At 40.5% G+C, this 26,822-nt stretch overlaps 1 protein-coding gene across 1 annotated transcript; it reads right to left on the bottom strand.

Moving 5' to 3' along the window:
• Positions 1–719: 719 nt before the first annotated feature.
• Positions 720–19,122, bottom strand: PRKAB2 (protein kinase, AMP-activated, beta 2 non-catalytic subunit). The gene is made up of 9 exons (XM_011995192.1): positions 18,962–19,122; positions 18,523–18,701; positions 13,947–14,113; positions 13,038–13,131; positions 12,692–12,812; positions 8,334–8,467; positions 7,617–7,685; positions 3,367–5,553; positions 720–3,097 (listed from the first exon to the last, which is right to left on the bottom strand). The coding sequence occupies exons 2-8, from the start codon at positions 18,676–18,678 to the stop codon at positions 5,476–5,478; spliced, it is 819 nt and encodes a 272-aa protein (XP_011850582.1). The 5' UTR covers positions 18,679–18,701; positions 18,962–19,122; the 3' UTR covers positions 720–3,097; positions 3,367–5,475.
• Positions 19,123–26,822: the final 7,700 nt, after the last annotated feature.

Genomic DNA, 26,822 nt, shown 5'->3' on the forward strand with positions numbered 1-26,822 from the left:
CTCTTTTCTCCCTTAGTTCAACCAGTTGACTCTTTAGAGCTCCAAAAATACAACAGTTTGGTTGTTTTAGGAAAAGAAAGTCCGGAGGGCAGCTATGTAGAAACCTTGTGAAATGATGGAACAGAAAACAGAAATTATAATCATGTCTCTGAACAAGGCCATCTGAGGTGAATGATCTGTCAGAATAAAGTATATAATGTTTTCATATATAATGAAGCATATAATCTGACAGAGAAAGAGAAGTAGGAAGGGTCCAGGATAGCGATCCTTAATCCTAGATGTCTATTAGCATTATCTAGGGGAACTTAAAAATACAGATACCTGGACCCCATACCAGAGATTTCCACTTAACTAGGGTGGAAATGGATTGACCATCAGTTTATAGAGTCTCCATAGGTGTTATGAATGTGCAGGCAGGGATGAGAATCATTGGTCTGATCAGAGCTCAGCGAATCCAGTATAGGATGATAGCTAAATGTACAGCCAGCAGAGAAAATGCTGAAAAACAAATCACGAAGTCTGCGTTCCTATAGTTAATGTTGGCATAGCCTGAAACAAAAAGAAGAGAAAAAGTGATAGGTAGAAGGACTTCGTGTCCCCTACTCCATGACTCCTCTCTTTCAAATGTGTTGTCTTGCAGTTTACATTCTTTAGACCCTTGGACACCAAGGCAAACAGACCTTGATAATATAATCAGTCATCAATCAATAACTCAAATATTATTGCTGTATAATACTTTTATTAAAGTTTTATGGAAAAAACTCACATTTCTGTATGTGTCATATCATATAATTTCCAGGTGTGTCAGAGTCCAGTGACAAATTACGTTTGAAGAACAGCTTTAAAATCCACTCTTGTCTGCCACTCCTTTATGAAATATTGAAAAGCAGCTCTGTACCTCAGCATTAAAGGTTACAAAAAGCACCATTAAAAAGAGGACTCACATATTGAATTCCCTTCAAATTAGTCTTATCTCTCCTTTCTGACAGATACAGAGCTGCACTCATTTGAAACGCTGCTCTGTAATACCAACCAACATGCTCCAATTTACCAAAATTCAAACAAGTCTCATATATGAAACCTGTGTAGCGATTAGGACTAACCCACCACAGTGAGCTTTGGCTGTCCTAAAACCACAAGCTGGGTTAGGTAAGTGTTTTGTAGAGGGGAACAGAAAAGAAGTAAGATCATCAATACCTAATATATTACTTAATGTAGATATCCCTTGACGATTTAACCTGACACCTACAAAATCCATAGTGTTTAGTATTTCACACCAATCTCACTGCAAAAGTGCTGTGCTACATACAATTCAAGTTAACTCCAACTAATATTGGAACTAATAAAAAAGTAATTTATAACAAAGCTTATTCACTTCAAAGCACAATTGAGAAAAGCAAATCCAGACAAAGCCCAAACTAGAATCCTAGAGGGATTCCATTGCTAAGAATTGCCATGTGTTATGTAATTACTGTAATGTAGTTACTGCAAGTAATAAACTTAAGTTTTTCTCTTTTTTCCTTCTTTCATAGAATTTAAAAAAGATTGGGCTTTTTACTCTAAAAGTTTGGGTTCATTGCAGAAATCGCAGTCCTTCCATATCCAATTGTGACTGGCACTTAAGGAGAGACAAATGCTAAGATCCAAAGAGTTTTGAAAGACCCTAATTGCTACCCCTCCCAGGTCCCGCATTCCATGGGTAACTGGAGTCAGCAACCCCTGGTAGAAGACAGCAAGAACTGGGCTTTAAGGGTGAATCAGAATTATGCAGGAATACACTGTACATCTGCTAGTAAGCCCACGCCCCAAATCACTAGAACGTGAGAATGTAGAAATCTCTGAGAACAGAATGTATTTCAAACACACACAAACATAGACTATTGCATATCATTTTTAGTTGAGGTCAAAATGATTAAAGCCCTATTTCCCCAATTAAAAGCAGGGAGTTCTATTACTATGTCTTCTTCATTTATATCACAGATTAATATAAACCCAGTCTAGAGGTATCACTTCTTTCCAAACTTAACTTCATTTCAGCAGCATACATGGAATATTAATTCTTTTCAAAGTTTTTATTCCAGACCCATTAGATCTACAAGAGACTAGAAAGAATTGGAGAAAAGTAAGTGGGCCTGGGTTTGTAGGATCCTCACAAACTTCTCCTGGATTCTTCTTTTACAAAGTTTCTCCACCATACAAGCCTACGTTTAAAAAGCCAACATTATTGAGGTTAGGTACGCCCTTCAGGGGTGTTGCCTAGAATGGTTAAATCCCATTCCATTTCAAGCTTAAAGGAGGCTAACAATCATGGTGTGAAATTTTTCCATACCAGCAGCATGGCTAACGTATGTGTTTTACGTAATGTCTGACACTCTGGGAAAGTCTGCCTGACAAATGAGCTTAAAGCAGAGTGGAAAGGAAAAAGGAGAGAATTGGAACACGATGCAAAGGGAAGATGGTTATACACTGCTAATTCTGTACAGTGAGATCCAAGGACACCACCATGTGGTGTCTGATTTAATTTCTTTTTAAAAGAGGACATTTTCAGTTCTAAGTTACTCAAGACTTTATTCTCCTATTATTACTCCTCAGCTCAGTCACTCTTCTCTTCCCCACAATGCCAAAACTATGTTGCAGTTCTTTAAGGGTCAGCCCTCATGAAGAGCTATTTTCTTACTTTGCCTACTTTGACTCTGTAAAATTCCAACAGGCAAAATAAAGGCTAAAAAAATTTTTTGCCTTTACTCGTTTTCAAAATCTGTCAAACTCTCCTCAGCATAAAATTAATTATCCCTTTAACTAATCAACACACAAGGACAAATGAGTAGTACTTTGGGTTACTTCCTTCTCTTCCTCCCTCTCTTCCAAATAGACTGAGATAAGTCTTCTCAAAACCATGGGATGTATTAGCAGTATAGAAAAGGGACAGCACCCAGTGCTGAATGAGTCAGCAACCAGTGCCTCCTACCCATTCCCTTCTATACCAGCTGGTGGGCTCCCATTTCACATCTGGCTGAGAGTTACCTCAGAACTTGGGAAACTGACACTCTCTGCACATTTCCAGATAGAAAGATCTGAAGGTCACTAGCATCAAAATCTACTGTCGGGAGGCTGAGCTGGGTGGATCATAAGGTCAAGAGATCGAGACCATCCTGGCTAACATCGTGAAACCCCGTCTCTACAAAAAATACAAAAAATTAGCTGGGCATGGTGGCGGGCACCTGTAGTCCCAGCTACTTGGGAGGCTGAGGCAGGAGAATGGCGTGAACCCAGGAAGTGGAGCTTGCAGTGAGCCGAGATCGCGCCACTGCACTCAAGCCTGGGTGACAGAGCGAGACTCTGTCTCAAAAAAATATATAAAAAAACCTACTGTCACTGGGGGCAGACCCATTTCACAAAAGCCTCAGGCCTGAGAGAAATTGAAGAGATCTCTTTTCCTGCCCCACTCTACTGTGTGGAGTAAAAATTGTCATACACGAACACATAGATATTACGTTTCAATACTGTTGACAAGAAATATGAATATAACAAACTTCATGTAACAACCAAGATTTTGAATCCTCCTAAGTGGCCCACTTATTTAATGGGTATTGGATAAAAACAAAATTCTAGTACAACTGAAGACTGTAAATCCTGAGAGTTGGTTATAATAGGATCTGGCCTGGATTTTTAAATGGCACACCATTCAAAAAGTGGTTGGGAACATAAAAGGTTCTCCACAAAAGCCTTTTGCTGCAGAAGGTGGCCTTGGATGGTTAAAGTAGTATTTCTTAGCAATTAACCACCAAAGCATTTAGTTATTTGCACCCCAGCAAAACAACAATCCCATACTTTACTCCATCACACCTGGAATCCAAGAGGTCTACAAGTCCAAAGACAGCTGCGTTGTCAGCTTTGCATGGAAAAGACAGGAGGTAGCTAAACTGACCTGTAGGTGCCCTTTCCATGTGGCTAGGCTCATCTGAGCAGTCAGGGAGTCTCTCATTCATCAATAGTTTAGCCTCCTTTAGTACTATTTGACTTATCTGTAAAATGGAAGAGCGCCACCTACTTGGGAAAAAATGTTTTATCTCTGAACCCCAAAAGTGGATTGAATACTTTTCAGCTCACAAATGGAATTCAGTGACCCCAATTAATCATCAAATCCTTTAAAAAGAAGAGGCAGGAGATCAAAATGATTTTGTTAACACTTGGTGCAAAGAACGATACTTTTCATGGTTGGGAATACTAGGAATACTTTCTTGCTTCTTGGCCTAACAATCTTTAAAATGAGGGAACCCTTTAGGTGCATCAAATGAATTAAATGAACTTGAGCAGTTTATCTAGAGCAGTGTTTAGTGTAGTGATGTGTACAGGGTTGGCCATATTGATCTAAGAATGTGGAAGGCTAGACTAGAGAAGAAAATCTGCAGAAGCATTTATCAAAAGCCTGAAATTCTCCAACGCAGTCTCTTAAGACCAATGAAAAGGCATTTTTTTAATTAAAAAAAAAATGCAGGCACATAAAAATCTTTCAAGGATGAAAGACATGAAAATACTCCCCAGTTCCACTCCTACCTTCAGAACTGTTTGCTGAGAGAGAAAAGACAGAAGCAGGGCCAGACAAAGTGTGAAAACTTTCGAGAATTTGCCAATACAGCCTGAGCCGTGGCACCAAACTAAAACAAAAAAGTAGATGTTCTGCATTCTGCTTTTCTTATAATGCGGAGACATATTTCCTTTAGAAGTTAAAACAAACAGGACAAAGTGGCCTGCGCCTGTGCTGGGCTAAAAAGGGACCTCCTGACAGCCCTAGTGTCTGGGGTGGATCAGGTGCCACAAAACTTTTCAGTCACTTACCCAGTGAGTTTTGTGTTAGAGAGGGGTCAGGTATGGGATCTGAAGGAGGCTACTAAAGGAAGAATGTGAAATGAGAGGAAAAAGGGTTCTTGTGGGGCATCTGGTATCATATAAACAACACACATTGTGCCACATACTCTGGGAATATAGAGAACCCATGCAAGAAAAGCTGCCCTTGCAATTAGGCAGCTGTTAAGTAGGGCAGCGGTCTAGCACAAGCCCATTCCTTGGAAAGCCAAGGTAGCAGTGATAGAATCTCCGCCCAACAAGGATCCTAAGAGTTTGCTGTTCTTTCGTTTTAGGAAAAAAGCTTCCTATGTAGTTATTCCTGCAGCGCCCCCAAACAGGTCTTGGTGAAAACCCATAGGCAGAAATAATACTTCTAGCTGGGGCTAGGAGGCTTTCATTTACCTTCTTCTCATATGTATATATTTTTTTTCTTAAAATAAATTCCGTGAACTCATAAAGCTCTCATCTGCAATCAAATGCAAAAGCAGAGCGTCCTACTCAGAGGCTCTGAAACACACATATCGGCCTCAAAGCAAATCAGCCTTCCAGTCTCAGGTAAGACTGGTTCAGTCCAGAAAGGCAAGGGAGATGCTTCTCCTGAATCCTTGGAGGCAAGAAGGGATTCCTTCAGATGGGCTTGTATAGCAGAGTAGTAACATACTTCTTCTTGTAGCGATGGGTTGCGCTAAGGACCATCACACTGTCCTGCAAGGAAAAGAAACATACGCAGCTAATTCATTAGTTCAGACAGTAGGTAGCTCTTCCCAGCCATCAGTCCTTCAGTCACTCACTTTTAACAGAGATAGTTTGATGTAAGAGAAGGAGGTCAGATAAGTTTTAGTTCCAATTCTGACTCCTGTCATCATTCTACTTGTGGCCTTGGGTAATCTACTTAGTGTGTCCAAGTCTTTTTATCTCATCATTACAAAAGATAACACCTACCATTAAGGTGGCTCTGATGATTACATGAGAATATCTGACATAGTTTCTGACACATAAAAGTGCAGAAGAAATATTAGTCTCCTACCCTGCTCCCTTCCCTAATTTAAATTCTAATATTGGGCCTAAAACTAGCAAGGAAAAAAAAAAAGAAAGAAATATTCTGGCATCCATTTCCAGAAGAAAGTCTTAAAGACAATGAGAAAAAAAGAAACAATCCTTTTGAAAAACTATCTCCAAGTCCCAAAGCAGGTCTAACTTCCATTTAATGCCAGGGATGAATTCAAAAAGATCTCTCTGATTTAGAGGGAACCTAGGAATCCCTCTCCATCCTCGAACAAAGTACATGCCAAAATCCTCTTCAGAAAGACACCCAATCCAATGGATCAATTCCAAACCGCCTAAACAATCTGAGAGAATCAGGAATGGGTCTGAACCAAGCTGAGCCACAATAACCAACACCTTCACCTGAGTCAGAACCAGTAAGAAGAGAGCAAGAGGCACCATTTCCCAGGCTGTGCTGCAGACTACAGATGTACCACAGGAGGAGATGGCAAGCCTAGGTAAATTAAATGACACCCAACGAGCAGTTACAGGAGGCAAAATCCATCAGATCCCAAAGAACCTAAGCAAATCCCATTAAGAACAAGTGTATCCTTCTACCTTCCCCCATACTGTATTATCCACCATGAATGCTTCTCGCATTAACACTCCAGAGTTGACACAAAGCCTAAATACGACAGAAGCAAGGCAGGTAAAAAATTCACTTTTACACTTCCACAGGTTTTGTGGAAATGAGGAATAGGTGAGAAAAATCTACTTGGAAAGACCTGGCATAATGATAATATAGGAAAGAATATGAAGTTAGCATAGGCGGATTGGACCTCAGCAGTCCTGTCTCTGGTACTTACTGGCAATTTGACCTTCTCTGAGCCTTAGTTTCTTTATCTATAAAACAGGGGTTAAAAATAATACTTACAAAGTTATTATAAAAATTAAATTCAATAATATATTTTTAAGTGTTATATTGTACCACATAATTTGTTAGCTGTATCAGTGATTTCCCAAATCCAGCTATATATCCAAGTAAAAGCAGCTTAAAAAAACTATAGGGCCCATCCTAGATGCACTTATTCAGAATCTCTAGGAATGGAGCTGCTGAATCTGTATTTTTACAATCTCCCCCAGGAGACTCTGATGATAATCAGCCTGGTTTGATAATCACAGAGCTATATAACTTTATTCCAATAGCCAAACCACAAAGACACAACAAGACAGAACAGAATGGCTATTTTCAACCCAGACTCTAAAGCAGCAGAAAAACCAAGGAGGACTCTAGAGTTGAAGACACAGGGCAAATCTGGTCACATCTCTCCTTTAACTCGTGTATAGGAGAGATGCAAGCACCTGAGTATATATGAATGAGGCACCTGAAAGTAGCTCAATTCCACCTTCAAAAAAGTGAAAGCCTTAATATCACATTAAAGCATTCTTTGAACTGGAAGCTAAACCTGCTTTTTCTGCAGAATAAATCCTATGCTATGAACTCAAACTTAAGTAAATAGATGGTGGAAAGATTCTAGCCACCCAAAAAATAACTGGGCAGCAAAAAAGTCTTATCAGAGGGCAATTCAGCCAGCCAGAACACAGAGACTGAGATTTTAAAACAAACAACCTATTAGTTAAAAAAAGAGAGTTCTTCTATAATTTGATCATTACTGCCAGTTTCAGCTTCAATGAAATAGCAGAGAAAGTAACCACTGAGAACATATGTTACCCTTGACCTCTCATTCCAGGGAGCTCTGTGAAGAGCCAGGGCCACCACTCACCTTAATGGACAATGCATAGAGATGGTTCAGCATAACATGGTTGGGCTCAGGGAGTAAGGCTGGGTCACACTAAGAGAGAGAGAAAAAAATTACTAAATGAAATTAAGGCACAGACAAACCAAACAGCTTACTCTTCCTCAGAGCTCTTTGAGAAATTTAAACTAGAATGCGCTCTCTCTTTTCAATAATGTACCCACTCCAGTATGTATCAATAATAAAATCCTATTACAGAAAATTAGAAAAATTATCAGTCCAGGGCAGAAATCTTACGCCTCAGCATCTACTAATCTTCCTTAAGAGAGTTAAAACGAAAATCTTGCCCACAACACACAAGGAAGAGTTGTGTTACAAGGTAAAAATAATCATAGCAGGAATCAAGTAGATTGAATAGAGACATAAATTATATACAAAAAAACTTTTATAATTCTTTTGTACATCCCCAAATGATAACTACTACTTCATGCTGTGCTCAAACAGAAGTCCATAGCTCTGATCCTGATTTTATTACGATGAGGAGACAACTACGATTTTTTATATGAATGGCTGAAGCAGCTGTGACTCAGCACTGGAAAAAGGCAATCTGTAATGTTACTGATATGTGTATGACTTGTAATCTCAACACACCTCTGTAATCATCCTAACCTCCAGGATCACTGAACTTTGGTCCAAATGGTCCTAGACACTCCCAGATGCCCCAGTAATACTGAGGATACTCACAGAAATATTAGTGTCTTTGTTAAGAATAACTTGAAGTAGATGAGGAGGAAGGATGGGTGGGGATTTGAATCTTTCCTCAGATCGAAACACATACATTTCTTGACCATAAGGCCCTGGGGGTGAGCTGGAAAGGTCTGAAAGATATTTATACAAATATGAGAAAGAGTTGGAGAATTAGCAAGAATGCATGGAAAAAGTTATCAATACATGGCAGCTAACATTAAATATAGTAGAAGTCCTGGATCACAAACTTGTGACCTGTGGGATCTACAGCTGTAAGGTAACCAGAGAAAAAATCCGAGTCCCCGGGACATAAACCATGAAGCTCCTCAACATGGCAACATGATTTGGGAGACAAAGAGATAAAGACTCAAAGACCCAGGCTCAAGGAAGAGCTATTACATTTATCAGTTGTAGGACCTTGGAAGAATCCCTCCATAATGGTCAGTTTCTTCATAAAATAAAAATAATCTTTGCCCTATTTCATGATGTTTTTGAGGAAATCAAATTAGATAATGGATGTGAAGATGTCTTGTAACTTTCAAACAATGGGAAAAGATTAGATTTTTTTTTCCAGCCAAACAACAAGTTTATAAACCCCTAAGACTACCAATACAATAATGACTACAACAATAAGGACAAAATGTATGTAACTGTCATTAGGGAAATGCAAATCAAACCCATAATAAGCTACCATTTCATACTCACTAGGACAGCTAAAATCAAACAGATAGACAGCAACAAGTGTCAACAAAGGAATGGAGAAATTGGAACGCTCACACTATTCCCACTGCTAGAGGGAATGTAAAGTAGTCCCGCCACTTTGGAAAACAGTTTGGCAGTTCCTCAAATAGTTAAACATAAAGTTACTACATGACCCAGCAATTATACACTGGGTATATACCCAAAAGAAATGAAAACATATGTCTACACAAAAACTTGTAATGTTCATAATAGCATTATTTATAATAGCCAAAAAGTGGAAACAATCAAGATGTCTATCAACTAATGAAAAGATAAACAAACAGTATGTCCATACAATGGGCTCTTATTCAGCCATAAAAAGGAGCAAAGTACTGATACATGGTTACAAGATGGATGAATCCTGAAAACATGATGCTAAGAAGCAAGTCACAAAAGACCACAATTTGTAGGATTCCACTGATATGAAATGTCCAGAACAGGCAAATCCTTAAGACAGCAAGATTTGTGGTTGCCAGAGGCGGAGGGGAGGAGGGAATGGGATGTGACTGCTCATGGGTACAGGGTTTATTCTGCAGGTGATAAAAATACTCTGGAATTAGATAATTGTGATAATCATACAACTCTGAGTATACTAAAAATTACTGAGTTGTACAATTTAAGAGTTAATTTTATGATGTATAAATTACATCTCCAAAAAAAATGAAAAAAGTATGCAGACAAGAATAGAATGAAATATACTAAAATGAAGAGAAATATATTATGATAATATCTTTTATTTAAATGTTATTGTTTCTTTTTTGAGACAGGGTCTTGCCCTGTCACCTAGGCTGGAGTGCAATGGCTTGATCACGGCTCACTACAGCCTTGACCTCCTGGGCTCAAGCAATCCTCCTACCTCAGCCTTCAGAGTAGTTGGTACTAAAGGCACATGCCACCATGCCCAGCTAATTTTTTGATTTTTTTGTAGAGACAGAGTCTCACTATGTTGCCCAGGCTGGTCTCAAACTCCTGTGCTCAAGTGATCCTCCCACTTCAGCCTCCCAAAGTGCTAGGATTACAGGTGTGAGCCACCAAATTCATTGTAAGAACTAAGTTCCAGTGTTCTATTGCACAGTAGAGTGCATATAGGTAACAATAATGTAACAAAATAAAATAGCTAGAAGAAAGGATTTTGAATGTTATCACCACAAAGAAATGACAAATGTTTGAGATGATGAATATGCTAATTGTCCTGACTTGATCATTACACATATGAAATGTATTGAAACATCACATTGTATCTCACAAATATGTACAATTGTTATGTGTCAATTAAAGACCAAAAAATACATATAAGGCAAAAGGAAAAAAAGTAGAATACTCTGATATTAAATACTATCTTTAAAACATATGGAACTTGAAACTTTACAAAGTATTATGCTTTGTTATTTCATTACATGATCCACAAAATACCCTTGGGAAATGCACAAAATAGTTTTTATTGCCTTTTCACCAGAAAAAAAATAAATACAAATTGGTTATTTGCCTAAAGTTACATACATGACTAGATAGTAAATGAGGGCAGACTAAAATCCATTATCTGTAGATTCCTAGTAAAAAATGGATTATAAGCGTTACCTCAATAGATTGGGAAATTAGGGGAAAGAGGGAAATATCAAAAGTATGTTAGTCTCTCTATATAATTATGATTACATGTCTATTATTTATTGGTTACTTAGCCAGAATCATATAATACAAAAATTAGTTATAAGTATCCTCATAATCTAATTCAGCATTTTTAAACCCTTTTAAATTACTGTACTACCAGTCAAAAATAATGTCCAGTTTAACCTTCTGAGCTTATATGATGAAAACAACATTTTCAAAATTTTCCTCAACAGATTACTACACTATTGATAAATCTTTTTTTTTTTTTTTTTTTTTTTGAGATGGAGTCTCGCTCTGTCGCCCGGGCTGGAGTGCAGGGGCGCGATCTCGGCTCACTGCAATCTCCGCCTCCCGGGTTCACACCATTCTCCTGCCTCAGCCTCCTGAGTAGCTGGGACTACAGGTGCCCGCCACCACGCCTGGCTAATTTTTCGTATTTTTTTTAGCAGAGACGGGGTTTCACCGTGTTTGCCAGGATGGTCTTGATCTTCTGACCTCGTGATCCGCCAGCCTCGGCCTCCCAAAGTGCTGGGATTACAGGCATGAGCCACCACGCCAGGCTTTTTTCTTTTTTTTTGAGATGAAGTCTCACTCTGTCATCCAGGCTGGAGTACAGTGGCGCCTTCTCAGCTCACTGCAACCTCCCTCTTCCACCTTCAAGCGATTCTTCCACCTCAACCTCCTGAGTAGCTGGGACTAGAGGTGTGTATCATCACGCTTGGCTAATTTGTATTTTTAGTAGAGACAGGGTTTCACCATGGTAGCCATATTGGTCTCCAGCTCCTGACCTCAGGTGATCCACACGCCTAGGCCTCCCAAAGTGCTGGGATTACAGGCCTGAGCCACTGTGCCCAGGCAATAATTTCCTTTAGAAACAGCAAAGCCACCCTTCTCCCCTGAAATTCAAATATGTTCCACTTAAGGTATTGTGCCTCCTCAGCTGAGAATCACTGAAAGTGTAAGTCCCTGGTTTTACTGTGAAGAAACTCAGAATGAAAAAGGTTGAGACATTTGTTCATGATGGCAAAACTAGTTAGTAGCAGAGGTAGGCTTTGAACTCATTAGATAGAAGTGTGCTCACTGGGAATACAGTGCACAATTCTTTAGATAGTCTTAGCTCTTATTGTAAAGTAACAAAATGGTAACTACAAGTGTGGTTAGCAAAACATTCTGTGATACTATAGCAATTGTAAGTAGAGATGAAGGCCTTGGATCAAAAATATTATAGGAAATAAAAGTATAAAGATCTTTTCCGCTACCAAAGACATTTTTTTTTTTTTTTAAACCAAAAACTTACAAAATTTCAATTACCTACAACAGAATTGTCGGGGGGTGGTGGGGGCAGTGGTTGTCTTGTTTTTGAGGCAGGATCTCACTCTATTACCCAGGCTGGAGTGTGGAGGTTCAAACATAGTTCACAGCAGCCTCAACCTCCTGGGCTCAAGTAATCCTCATGCCTCAGCCTCCCAAGTTGTTGGGCCCACAGACTTGTGCCATTACACTCGGCTAATTTTTAAAAATTTTTTGTAGAGATGAGTCTTGCCATATTGCCTAGGCTGTTGGTTTTCTTTTTTTTTTTTCCCCCATACTTTTTGGGCCTCATAAAATCATGAAACTGCTAACTGAGCTCTCAAACTGGCAGGATTAAGATGGGGCATACCGAACAAACTACATACATGTATCTCCTCTGCTGGGTAATATCATCAAAGGTCAGTGGAAAACTTGAAATATTACTAGAAACAGTTTTTCAAACTATAGGCTGTAGCCCATTAGTGGTTATAATGTGTGTGTGTGTGTGTGTGTGTATGTTTGCTGCAAAGAAAACACTTAAATGTTTATAGGAGAAATATCTGTCTCTCTATTGCCTCCCCCCGCCCCCCACTCTCTCTCCCTTTCTCTCTCTCTCTCTCTATATATATATATACACACACACACAAACAACTTTTAGGAAGGAACATACATTACAAGAAAGACACAGCAAGAGAGAGTAAATACTACAAAATTACCTCTACAAGATGTCTCAGAACTTTCCATAGAATCTAGCTTTAAAGCATCGAACACCTCAAAATCAGATTTCTTGACATGGATCAAATTGTTAATAGTGCCGAGCTGACTGGTAACCACAGGCTGAAACAGTGAATACAAAAAATTATTGAATCTTTCAAATCTATCTCTCCCATCCAACCTTCCTTTTTTACTAAAATTTACACATGATTGTACTCAGCACCTCCACATTTTATCAAGAGAGAAATCCTCCAGTGTAGAGGGGCAGTTGCCCATCAGTCTTGACAGAAATGACAGCTAAAATGAGACTGCTAAGTCAATGGTTACCCTTGGAGATCAAGGCCTTACCTCTGATGGATCATGAACCCACTGTCCATCCACAAAGAACTTGTATTGGTGCTCTCCCTCAGGGAGGTCCAGGATGGCAACAAAGTCATTATGGCTACAGAAGAAAAAAGAAAGGCAGACAGGCCAAGTTTCTTTTAGAAGACTGAATGTAAAAAACAAATGGCAATCATAGTATCATATGAATAATTTCCCAGATTCCTAAGCCTTGTATCCCTGGTGTAAAAAACAACATATAAACCCATTCTCCTTTTCTGTATCATCTTGGACATGTATTTACCAGCTCCTCCCAACAACGTTAGTTCTTAACCAATATCTGGAAAAGAATAATAAAAACATTAATCCCCTCAAATGGTTCACCTTAGTATAACTATTTTGCTTCAGTGGAACAAGCTCCTCAGCAGTGCAAATGAGATAGGTAGGTTCAGGATACAGAAGTGCCTCAAGGTACTTTGTTTTGGTGAACCTTTTCTGGAAAATGAACTACCATACAAAGGCTCATTCTGACAACCAGTTAAATCATTCATTATTGCTTTGGAAGCAACGAATAACATGGCTACCTAGAACTTCAAAATATGTTTTGCTTTAGTGCAGAAGTCAGAGCAACAAGACTCAGCCAGTTACAGAAGACTTCCCACAAGCATAGACAGGACTTGTATGACACAGTCCTAAAGAATGTAGTCACAAAGCTATTATGAATCCCTCTGAGGCAATGAAATTCTAAGGGATAAAAGACCTCTGACTCACTATGAGGTTAAAAAAATCCCACAGATATACTAAGTGGCCACAGAGATATGTTCTAGAGAGAGTCCTTAGCAGGTGGAGAAAAGTAGTCCAGCTGGGTCTCTCTTCTGAGAAAAGAAATCAGGTCTCTATTCCTGGACCCTTAGATTCAACCAAGATACTTGTCACCTCTTAATCAGTGGAATCTTGGTGCTCCAATTGTTGAAGGACCCAGAGATGAAGACCTCCTTGCCTCCTTCAGACCAGCGGATAACAGTGGGCCGGGCCTGCTGTGTGGGCTTTACGGAGTCCTCCAAATCCTGCTGCCATGATACAAACTCTTTGTCCCCAGGGAGCTGTAAGAAGGAGTAGGTCATCCCTAGAATAAACTGTGACCCAAGAATTCTAAAAAGGTCACTCTCCTTCCTAGAGTAGAGAAGGGTGCTAGGCTTTGGCTAAGGATATAAACCCCAAAATTAGCAACTAAATCAGAGTTTGAACAAATTATAGAAAAAGAACTCATCTAGGACCAAAAATGGTCAAATGGCCTATGCTCAAGCACTGCCTAAATCACAGCTTAACTTTTGAGTCTACCTATATCACTCACCCTTTCACAGCCTTAGACTCTCCCTTTAAAAAAAAAAGAAAAAAAACTAACTCCCTACCACTAGTTTAACTCATAGGCAAGCAATTATGATATGCTTCTGAGTCTTTCTTATTTTTTATTTTTTTTATTTTTTATTTTTTGAGACAGAGTCTTGCTCTGTCACCCAGGCTGGAGTGCAGTGGCGTGATCTCAGCTCACTGCAAGCTCCACCTCCCGGGTTCATGCCATTCTCAGGCCTCAGCCTCCCGAGCAGCTGGGACTACAGGCACCCGCCACCACGCCTGGCTAATTTTTTTGTATTTTTTAGTAGAGACGGGGTTTCACCGTGTTAGCCAGGATGGTCTCGATCTCCTGACCTCGTGACCAGCCCACCTTGGCCTCCCTAAGTGCTGAGATTACAGGCGTGAGCCACTGTGCCCAGCCTGTTACTGAGTCTTTTTTAAGAGAGAGAAAAAAAATGAAAACAAAGTATGGTTCTGTAAAAAATAATTAAGTCAGCCATATACTTTTATAGGCAAATATGAATAGTTCCCAATTACCAGTTGTAATGGAAGTTAGAGATATCAAAATTCTAGTTTATAAGTAATTCATAAACTCTATTTCAGCTATCAAGTTACAAAAAGAAGAAACATTAAAAATTCAAAAACCAGATCGCTGATTTCTTAAAACTTGAGAAGTGGCTATGAAATCTTACTTACTCCCCTATCCCAGGTTTACACTAATTATTTCAGGAGTAGGAATAAAAATTCTAGAACCTCAAGGAGCAAGAGATCAAAAAAACAATTTCCTTTGTCAAAAGTAGCTCTCTTATTAAATGAGGTTTGTGGGATTGTAAAAACAGTAACTCCAGTTTCTTTTCATTACTATCCTTCGGACCAAGAGTTGGCAGCCAGCCAGTGAGCTAGATGCTTTTATCAAGTTTTATTTGAAAATAGCTCTGCCCGTTTGTTTACCTATTATTTTATTTACTGACTGACTGAGAAAGGACCTTGCTCTATCACCCAGGCTGGAATGCAGTGAGTGGTGTGATCATAGCTCACTGCAGCCTTGAACTCCTGGGCTCAAGCCATCTTCCCACCTCAGTTTCCAGAGAAGCTGAGACTAGAGGTATGAACCTAAATACCTGCCTTGCTTACCTATATTGTCTATAGTTGCTTACATGCTAGAGTGGCAGAATTGTGTAGCTATAACAGAGACTGTATGGTCTACAAAGTCTAAACTGTTTACTATCTGGCCCTTTACGGAAAGATTGCTGACCCCTGTTTTAGACAGGTTTAAGTGACTTTGGTGAAGAAGACTGTATAGTATTAAGCCTAAGTATTACTAAATAGAATAATGTGGGGTTTTTCTTTTTCTTTCTTTCTTTTTTTTTTAAAAGGACTAGCTTATTCATTTGGGCTTTCTTTTCAAAATGGTTGACATAGTTTCCCCTCCATACATTCTCTTGATATTCCTCAAAACTACAGTATAAGACATCAGCAGCAGGATAATCCAAAGTAAATAGAGAAAGAGAATTGAAAGGACTTTCACATAAGGAATTGACTTCAGAGAAAACTACATATTATCAGAACGATGCACCCTTGCCTAACTGGCTGCGTTAGAATCAAGAATTTGACATATGCCTAAGAATAACCCTCAGATTCTGATATGAGATCTGGGAATCTATTTTTAAAAAGCTTTCTAGATAATACTGGGATTACATTAAAATAAAGAAAAAAAGCTTCCCAGATATACCGTGATTATGTTAAAATAAACAACCCTCATCTTTAGAGGTACATCCTAAAATGTTACAAATAAAATAATATTTGATATAACGTCTGGGAATCTGCTTCAAAATAACTAGTGGGGGAATAGTGGACTGGGGTATAGATGTTATATGTTCATTCAAGATCTGATCATTGTTTAAACTGGGTGGCACGTATATAGATGTCATTATATTGTTTCCCCCTACTTTGACAATGTTTAAAATTTTCCAAAAAGTATTTAAAGAAATCTGAGGTGATTCTAATGTGCAAACAGGATTGAGAACCACTGAGCTAGTCCACTGAAAAAGGCAGGCATTCAAGCAAAGTAGGCCCCCCTACCACTGTTTCTATCAGTTACTTTTATGACAGGATTTTCAGTTTAGAATTTGAAAGCTACAAACTATTAATATGCCTAGCTTTGGAGGAAAGCCCTTCCACTTATGACATGACATTTCTGTAGTAGGAATGAATGCGGCTGACGAGCAGAAAGATTATTTACTCCAAGTTACTCAGCAAAACTACCAAGAAAAGAGGCAAAACAACAATTAGAACTACAGTTTGATGTTTAAGTAAAATGTTGAGGTTAGAAGTAAAGAGGGTAGATTGAGAACTATAAAATATTAGATTTAAATGAGACCTTAGGAATTATCTGAACTAATTTTCAGACAATCTGAAAATTATATGAATAATTTCCTTAATTCACAAATGCCAAGACTGATGTGAGAGATAAGAATAATACAAAATAGGCCCCAGTTCAGACAGAGCAACCTGGCTTTTAATCAGGACACCAATTACTGCAGTCACAGTTCAACAAATACTCTGTATTTAAATCCTGAGTCATCAGCGTAGGAAAAGGGTAAAAATATAATGAGGCAGATCATCTTTCGAAAGCTTTGAATAAGTAAATTCAGATGGCTTGTAGATAGCCCAAATAAGAATGGAGAATAAACACCAATAAGTGCTCCTTTTAATCACTCTCACTTCTCTGTGATTATGGGGTTTTTTTTTTTTCTTTTGAGACAAGAGTCTCACTCTGTGGCCCAGGCTGGAGTGCAGTGACTGGATCTCCACTCACTGCAGCCACCACCTCCCAGGTTCAAGCGATTCTCCTGCCTCAGCCTCCCGAGTAGCTGGGACTACAGGCATGCACCACCACGCCCAGCTAATTTTTTTGTATTTTTAGTAGAGACGGGGGTTTCACCATGTTGGTCAGGCTGGTCTCGAACTCCTGACCTCAAATGATCCAACGGCCTCGGCCTCCCAAAGTGCTGGGATTACAGGCGTGAGCCACCGCGCCCGGCTGTGACGATGTTATCAATTGAGATCCAAGGAAATAAATCATGGAATCCAAATTCCACGTGCTACCAATATGACAAATAATACTCTATTCACTCTCTAAAGCCCCAGTTCCCTGGGAAGTGACGAAATGATAGGAAACATCAAACACACCCCAATCTCCTCAAGCCCTCCATTTTTCTATCTCATCCAGTCAGTCTACCTGGAGAAACTACATGTATTTCATGCTGACAGCTCTAAAAGCGATTAGAAACATTAGAATGGTAATCGCTGCTATCAGCTCCATCTGTCCTTTCTTACAGAGTGAAAAAACAAGTTGGGTCTTCCTGAAAGTCCTTGGAATTGAGAGCAAGGTCTTCAAGGCAGCTATGGGTTGTCGCTTTTTAGCCACGCAACATTTTGAAGTACTACTGAAGAGTAAACAAGTCGTGGAATCATTGGCTCTTCCACCTGCGGAGCAGCAGCGGGGCGTGAAAGAGGCACAGCCTCAGCCACCACAACTATAAAGTATGGGACAAAAATTAAGCAGTCAACCAAATGATGTCCTTAATTGATCCCCAAGACTAGGGAAAAGTATTCAATAAGCAAGTAGTTGCTGCTTACAGCCGTGCCAAAAGGGAAGAAGATCACAAGTGCAGAGCTGCTAGAAGGGCAAAAATGATACTGATACATAGAAATTTTCAGAAAAAGAATTTCATGTAGCCACCTCAGGGCAAAGGTGAGAAACTACCACCTATGGTCAGCAACTCGTGCAACCTACCCTCTGAAGTTGTCCACCAGGGCTAACAAACTACAAATTCAGCAACGCTATAGAGGAGAGCCACTCGTGCATGTTAGGAAGAACCAAGGATCGGGGATGTCTATTGTCCCCATCCTAAAAATGTGGCCAACAGATTAGTCAGAACACCAGGAAAACAAGAACTCCGCCTCTTTATCCTATTCTGAGGCGGCACTGCAAGAGGGATTACCATTCAACACCTCTGCCCCCGAAAAATCCTTTTAATTCAAAAAACCATAGCCCGGTTCGGCGCGGCAGAAAAGAACCAAGAAAGGGAAGAGGAGCCCGGAAATCAACCCGCTGCAGTACTGCCACCAACTGCGGGCGTGGGACGCTTACCTTGGAGTCGGGGAGGCTGAACACGCTGGGGTCGTCCGTACTGCCCACCATGATCTTGTGCTCCTTCCCCGGGGCATGACCGCCTGCGCCCTCGGAGCGTGCAGCCTTGGCACCGTGGCGCTCCCCGGACACCCGGTCGCTGGTGGTGTTTCCCATGGCTGCAGCTTGTCGGGGACCACCTACCGCGGAGAACCACACCGGGCTGGGAACACCTCAGTAGCCGCGTCAGGGGCGCCCCCCGGCCCCGCCCATACGCCTTGGGACAGGGCAAGGGATTTCCCCGCCCCAGGGAAGCCAAGCCCCGGAGCCTTCTCCCTCCTGGCCTGCGGGAATGCCTGCAAATACCCCGGTGCCCTCGCTGCCCCTAGTCAGGAAACCCGCTATCGGGACTCCCCCGCGTCCCCGCGCTCACTGCCAGGGGCGCCCCCACGCCAGTCACCTCGGGCGATGCGCTCCCTCCTCCAGGGGCCACTGAAGTGATGACTGTTCTGCAGATCAGGCCACCAATAAAGTTATTGAAATTGAAGCCGCACCCCTCGCTGGCGATCAGCGATTCCTCCTAAAATGGCTACAAGGCCGGCGGCGCGGAGTCGGCCCCGTGCGCGTTCCCTGCGGCCTGCAGCCTCGGCGTCCCGGGCCCGCCGGCCTCTCTAGCCGCCGCCGCCTCGATGGTGGGCAGTCGCACGCAGCCTCCAGCGCCAGGAGGGGGCGCCAGGCAGGGCTTGTGCCGCCTGGGGAGACTGCACCCGGGATCATTGGAGCGCTGGGCCTCTGAGACTACCCGGCGAAAGGGACGTTCCCACAGGACACTCGGAGGCCGCCTCCCTGGGCTCCGGCGCTCGGTGCCGGGAGAAGCGACGCGGCTTTCTACCCCGCCTCAGGTGCGCCAGCAAGTTTTCTGGGCAGCATCTGTGTGTTAGGCGACGGGAGAGGGGGGTTCCTTACAGGGAATAAGAAAACTGAAACTGACTTCCAACTGCAGGCAGAAGGAAGCAATGGCCATTGCTGGAGGTTAAAACTGTTCTGGCCGGGCGCGGTGGCTCACGCCTGTAATCCCGGCACTTTGGGAGGCCTAGGCGAGCGGATCACGAGGTCAGGAGATCAAGACCATCCTGGCCAACAAGTTGAAACCTGGTCTCTACTAAAAATACAAAAATTAGCTGGGCGTGGTGGCGCGCGCCGGAAGTCTCAGCTACTGGGGAGGATGAGGCAGGAGAATCGCTTGAACCCGGGAGGTGGAGGTTGCAGTGAGCCGAGATCGCGCCACTGCACTCCAGCCTGGCGACCGAGCGACATTCCGTCCCCTCGCCCCCCCCCCCACAAGAAAAACCTGCTCAATGGGGAGCGACAAGGAAGGAGCTGTCAGCCCGACTGGGGTCGCAGGGAAGAATTCAAGATGGCGTATTTAGGAGCTAGACCTTGACAAATTAGTAAAATGTTAGTCTTAGGAGAATAACGAAAAGGCTTTCCTAGTCTAAGAAACAGCATACGCAGTGAGAAACCTCAGAAGAAATAAAATTCAAGGAAGATGGCGACAACGAAAACATCAGAAGGAACCCTAAAGGTATAAAAAAGGCAAAGACAGTCGTAGGGTTGGGAGGGATCCAGGTTTTTTATGAAAATTAGTGGAATCCCTAAGGTACTTACCTTTGTATTAGAAGTATTTGCATGTCTCCTTCTCTACTAGAAACGTTTATCTGTGTTACACAGACCAGCAGCGTTGGCATCACCTGGGAGCCTGTTAGAAATGTAGAATCAGGCCCCATCCCCAGGGTTCAGAGTCTGCATTTTAACAAGATCACATTAACGTGTGTGAGAAGCAATGCTTTGACAGCTGGCAGAGAGCAGATCCAGATTTGATACCTTTTCATATTCTGCATGTACCTTGTACAGAGCAGGCTTTTGCATTTGCGGAATGAAGGATACAGGAATACTGTTTACTGTAATCCATTTCTAACAAGATATGCCACTTAGGCTTAAACACGGCCAGTGATGGAGAACCCCAAGTTACACAGGCCACCCTTTCTGAGTGAGCAGCTCTATTTGTTGAAAAGTTCATTTTTATATTATGAAGTTGACAGCCCACTTAAGTACAACAAATTCACTACTCCCCCATTCTTTGCTCTGCCCCTTATAAACTCATTCTTTGGCTCATAAACCAAAGACAGTTTACAGGAAGGAAAAAAAAAAAAGGTACGATTTTACTGCAACTTCTTGCTCACCCCTCTGAAATCTTTACTGTCTGAGTACATCCTTTTTGGTTATCCCTACCTTTCTCCCTCCACCCCTCAATTCCTTACCATAGGACACTGAAGCAAGGCCCTTCAAGGTGTGATACATTAAACCTTGACTTGTGTAGTATTCAGTTTTCTGACCCCAAGGTGGTTTCACCATGCCAAATAATATGTCCTTGGTATGTATTTCCTTGTAGTAGTGAAATCAGCTTAGCAGAAACAAACGAAGTATGTTAGCCAATGGAAAACTGAAGGAGAGAAATAAACTGTTTTTACACAGCTAAATGGAAATGACTTTTGTATTATCTCCTTTGGAAGATTATCCATGACACTGTTCTGCCCTGCTCTGCTCTAACAACATTTGTAAGTTACTCAACAGTTAATAATAAAAGTCAATTTTGAATATTGCATGTTTTAGACACAGAACAAATGTAATATGACACTGTAGGAAGAATGAATTCTCCTTAGTCCCAAATTCCTTTTTTTTCTTAGATTCAGGAATAAGTAGGTAAAGATACAAGATCTTCTTAACCAGTATCAGTATAATTGTTCCCTTTAGATTTATTGCTGTCACCCCAATGCTCTTCTTTCTAAAGGGAAGGAAAAGAAGGGGGTAATAGGAAAAGTAATTGATGGGGGTTGTCCTGATGTTACTGTGTCTAGGACATCATTGCCACTGGTCTCCTCAGATCGACCATTCTGCCTAATAAACAGGAAAATAACATGGGCAACCTCACATGCAAGCGTTTACACACACTGCTAAAGAGATCTCGCTTCCTCTGAGAGGTGAGGATGTGAGAATGAGGGAAGAGTATATTGATTTTACAGAACTGGATGACAGGTTAAATTGGGCATCTGGAGGCTTATATTCCCATCTCCACTCACCAAGTTTCATCCTCCATTTATGACCAAGGATAGGTATAACATCTGATCTTGATGGTTACTGTTTCAAAAAACAATCTGGTCTTTTTTTTAAAGTTAAGCATTTACTTAATCATGTAGCATAGTAATTCCCACTCCTGGATATTTATCCAAGTGATATAAAAACAAGTTTACACAAAACCTGTAAGCACATATATCTTTATTCATATAATAGAAAAACATAAACCCTAAAATGGAAAAAAAAAAAACATTAATGTCCTTCACCTGGTGATATGGTTTGGTTCTGTGTCCCCACCCAAATCTCATCTCAAATTGTAATCCCCACGTGTTGCAGGAGGGACCTATAACCTCCACATGTCAAGGAAGGGAAGTGATTGGAGCATGGGGGCGGTTTTCCCCATGCTGTTCTTGGAATAGTGCATGAATTCTCACCAGAGCTGATGGTTTTAAAAGTGTTTGGCAGTTCCTCCTTCATTCACACACACTCACTGACTCCCATCTGCTGCCACATAAAACGAGCTTGCTTCCCCTTCTACCATAACTAAGTTTCCGAAGGCCTCCCCAGCCATGCAGAACTATAAGTCAATTAAACCTCTTTTCTTTATAAATTACCTAGTCTCAGGTATGTCTTTATAGCAGTGTGAAAATAGGCTAATACATCTGGTGAATCAATAATTAAAATGTAGCATAGCTATAAATGGAATACTACTGAGTAATAAAAAGGTATAACTCAATACATACAATAATATTGATGAATCTCAAATGCATTGTGGGAAGTAAAAGAAGCCAGGCTCCACTTATATGACATTCTGGAAAAAGGAAGACTATATAGTCAGAAAACAGATCAGTGTTTGCCAGAACTTGGGGATGGGGGTGGGGAGTGATTGACTACAATATGGCATGAAGAAATTTTGAAGGGGAGTTATGGAACAGGTCTAGATCTTGATTATAGTGGAGTTATTTATACTCACCAAACTGTACAATAAAAAAGTAAGTTTTTATTGTATGAAAATTATGCCTAAATTTAAAAAACTATTACTAAAATCAGCGTTAGCAAAAGATACGAGTTTATACACAAGAGACTTCTCAACCATTGGGTAAACTAATTATTTTTAAAACAAATACCATTGATTTTAATCTTTTTATAGTTTTTATACAGGCAGAGAAATAGTAGTGATTCTGCTCACCTAAAGGAAGATAGACCCAATTCAAAGGTACAGAATTTTCCCCAAATAGTATCATACTTTTTCCTTTCAGATTCCAAAGGATTTGCATGTAAATTCTATCATGTGATCCTCAGAACCACCCTATGAGGGTTAGCAGAAGAGATATGATCAATGATACTCCATTTTATAAATGAGGTGCAGGTTAAATATTTAGCCAGTATTTCTTGAAGTGATAAGTATAGTCCATTTATTTCAACAAACCTTGATTGAGGGCCCCAATACTTGTGGAGCTTTTGCTGAGCCACCCCTGCTCTAGAGGCGCACACCCTCTTGAAATCTCTAAGGAAACTACTACAACTCTAGATAGATATGGTTTATAGTGATACTGTGACTAAATATTCACTGAAAATTTCCTCTAAAATTATAGACATACATTATTGGAATAATTAGTAACTCAATTAGCATCTTCATTAACTATGTATCTACTATGTATATATCATTACCATATGAGTATTAATTTGGTGCAAAGAGGCTGCCAACTCTAAAATTATTTGATGTAGGACAAGTACTTTTATCTTTCTAGCCATAAATTTTCTCATCTGTAAAATGAGAGGATTACGCATGTGATCATTAAATCCTGGGTTAGGGTAGGAGGCATCAATATGAAATGTTTAGCTTAATATAGATACAGATCAGTAAATATAGAAATACTTAAAAATACATGTGGATTCATGTGTAATACATTACTATACACACATATATTTCCAAGTTCTGTCCTCCAAAGGCCTAGAAGCAATGACAAGCAGAAGCAAGGAGCACACCCAGCATACAGTTCTTGGTTTCTAATACTGTTCTCCAACAAAAGGAACCAGAACCCTTGAGAGAAATGCCTAATTCTAGGACTGGGGCAGGGGATATACAAGATGAGTCTGAAACATCTTATAGTGTCAGAAAGTAAACAAGTGCTTTAAAAAGACACAAAAAACTGATGGTATATCAAAGTGACATTGGAGCCAACTAAAAGAGTTCCCAATGGCTAAAGCTAGAATAATACAAAAAATAAGTAATTCAGCATTGGATTATAACCCAAATTATAAAATAAGATCCATGAGTTCATACTGATACAAGTAAATGACTGAAGAAACAAATAATTGGGAGATAATTCTCATATTGAAAAATTCCAAAAATTTATGTTCTCTACCCTTGAGAAGATGGAACATAATTCTCTACCCCATAAGCATAAGTCGAGCTTAGTAAATTTTTTTCAAAGAGAACAGTATTGAAAGGAGGAAGACCACTACCTCAACCAGCTCATCAAGGCTGACATCTCTAGTAATGTCATTAGTGGCATGTAACCTTGATATGATATGATGAGAATAGCATTTGATCTTTGATCTCTGTTTCCTCCCTGAAACTCATTGCCCCAGCCTAATCATGAAGAAATATCAGACAATCTCAAATTAAGTACAAAATACTTAACCAGTGCTCTTCAGAACTATCAAGGCCACCAAAAACAAGCAAAGTATAAGAAACTGTCACAGTGTAGAAGAGCCTGGTGATGACTAAATGTAATGTGGTATCCTGGATTGGAATCCCAGGATGGAAAAAGAACATTAGGTTAAACTAAATCCAATTTGAGTATGAAACTTCCTTTTTTTTTAAGTGCCTAAGTCCTGAATGACAACAAAAGACTGAGGAACTGACAAAGATTAGAGGACACTAAGGAGACTTAACAACTAAATGCAAAATGGGACCCTGAATCTGATCCTGGAACACAAAAACTAAATTAGTAGAAAAGTGGTAAAATAGGAATGCGGTCCATGATTTACTTAATAGTATAATATCAGTGTTCATTTTTTTATTTTGATAATTGTCATAATGTTGTGTGAAATATTCTCTTTAGGGAGCCTGGTAAAGAATATATAAGAACTCTATTATTTTTGTAACTTTTGTGGAAGACTGAAATCATTTCTAAATAAAAAGTCTTAAAAATCACTAATGTAATAAAAATATTTTTTTTATTAGTATAAAATAGGAATTATACCAGTGAGGAAGTCCGGTGTCATGTTCTATAGTCAGAAGATTCTTCAAATGAGAGAATGTGCATTTGAAAATAGACAGAAAAGACTCTGAAAAGAGCTTTTTTTTTGTTTGTTTGGTTTTTTTGTTTTTTTGTTTTGTTTTGTTTGAGATGGAGTCTTGCTCTGTTGCCAGGCTGGAGTGCAGTGGCGTGAAGTTGGCTCACTGCAACCTCCACCTCCCGGGTTCAAGCAGTTCTCCTGCCTCAGCCTCCCAAGTAGCTGGGACCACAGTTGCATGCCAAAACGCCCAGTCAATCTTTGTACTTTTTAGTAGAGATGGGGTTTCACCATTCTGGCCAGGATGGTCTCGATCTCTTCACCTCGTGATCCACCCGCCTTGGCCTCCCAAAGTGCTGGGACTACAGGCATGAGCCACCATGTCCGTCCTGAAAAGAGCCTTAAAATAAGTTTATTTAAAATTCTCAGAGAAAGGAAGATGCCAGTTTGAACACACCCCAGCTCCATGCCATTTCTACCCCTACCCACCCAATTTCCACAAGTCAGAAGCTATTGGTACTAGCAGATAATAGAGTACAATAAAGGCCTAAGGATCAGTGAGAGGCCTGACAGAACAGATACAGAGGTTCACCTCTCCTTTTGACTAAATCAGTGGTTCTGAAACTTTTACCATACATCAAAATTACCTAGAGGGTCAAATATACAGATTGCTGGTCTTTGTGCCCAGAGTTTCTGATTCTGTAAGTCTGGAATGGGGCCTGAGGACTTGTATCAAGTGCAAGGCTGATTTTCTGCCTCAAGGACCACATTTTGAGAAATGTGGGCTAGGCAAGAGTCTAGAGACCAGTATTCAAGATCCCGAGTAAAAGGCATTGTGCAGAAAGGAGTTAGCTGACTCTTAGAACCATAATAATACTTCCCATACCTAAAAAATAAACAATTAAAAGCAACTAGGATGTGGGGGAACAAATCTCTCACACAGAATTCCAAATAATTTGTGTAGCTACTGCCCCCTCAGGGAATTAGAGCACAACTGCATGCTTGTGACTGCTTAGCTTGTAAGTTTGGCCCAAGGGTGGGATCTGGGAAGTTGGATTTTGGGAGGTTTCTTACCACCTTAACTGATAAGAGTGGCTCACTTTTTCTAAACTGTTTGTACAAACAATGTGATTTATGCTGAACACTTGCTTTTCTTCTGGCAGCCTGGAATTCTGGTATGTGCTAAGCAAACAGTGCCTATGTGACTAGCCCCCACTGAAAGCCTCATCACAGAGTGAAGATATGTGAAAATCTTTTGATTGTTTCCATTTTCCTAGAGGAAAAAAAGAAGTAAGATGATCAGCTGACTGTGAGGAAAGGAGACAACATATTTGAGGTTTGAGGAGATAGGAGATATGCAATAATCAACTAGAAGGGTGAGACAGAGAATTGTCTAGAAAAATGAAGTGTGATTGGCAGTAGCACTGAAGGCCTACCTATGTTCGGTGGTTATGAATTTAAGATAAGGCAAGTCACCATACTGGTATTTTTCTCTTGTCATGTTTAGCTGCTTTGATGCAGGCATGTAACCAAAGATGAAGTTTTTAGCTAAGCAAGTATGGAGGAGAGCAACAAAGGAATTGAGAGTGCATGGTAGGGTGTGATTATAATGTTGGACCGTGCATTTTAAATGAGGTGGGCTGGGAAATGAAGACAGCAGGTTGATGGGCAGCTCAGTGGAGTCAAAGAACTGCTGGAGTTGGAGTACCAGAGTGAATGAACTGAAAAGTTTTAGAGAGCGGGATGCTTGAAATTGAGACTTTAGTGGTGTTGCAGTTATTCATGACAATGTCTTAGATATGTCCATGTGGGTATAGGTAGTTGAGATGAGGTAGATTATAAAATCACTAGAGTAAGAAGATTGGAAGGAGCCGGGCACATTCCTCAGCCCCGGGCTCTCAAACTTCCTGAGCCCAGTACAAACACATCCCATCCTCCCA

This window comes from Mandrillus leucophaeus, unplaced genomic scaffold, assembly GCF_000951045.1.
Source record: "Mandrillus leucophaeus isolate KB7577 unplaced genomic scaffold, Mleu.le_1.0 Scaffold475, whole genome shotgun sequence".
In the NCBI taxonomy this organism is placed as follows: Eukaryota; Metazoa; Chordata; class Mammalia; order Primates; family Cercopithecidae; genus Mandrillus; species Mandrillus leucophaeus.

Coding starts and splice junctions, on each gene's coding strand:
- PRKAB2 (XM_011995192.1), bottom strand. CDS start 18,678: ATGGGAAACACCACCAGCGACCGGGTGTCCGGGGAGCGCCACGGTGCC. Junction 12,813..13,037: donor GGGTTCATGATCCATCAGAG/GTAAGGCCTTGA, acceptor TCACTGTTTCAG/CCTGTGGTTACCAGTCAGCT. Junction 5,554..7,616: donor TCTATGCATTGTCCATTAAG/GTGAGTGGTGGC, acceptor TTTTCCTTGCAG/GACAGTGTGATGGTCCTTAG.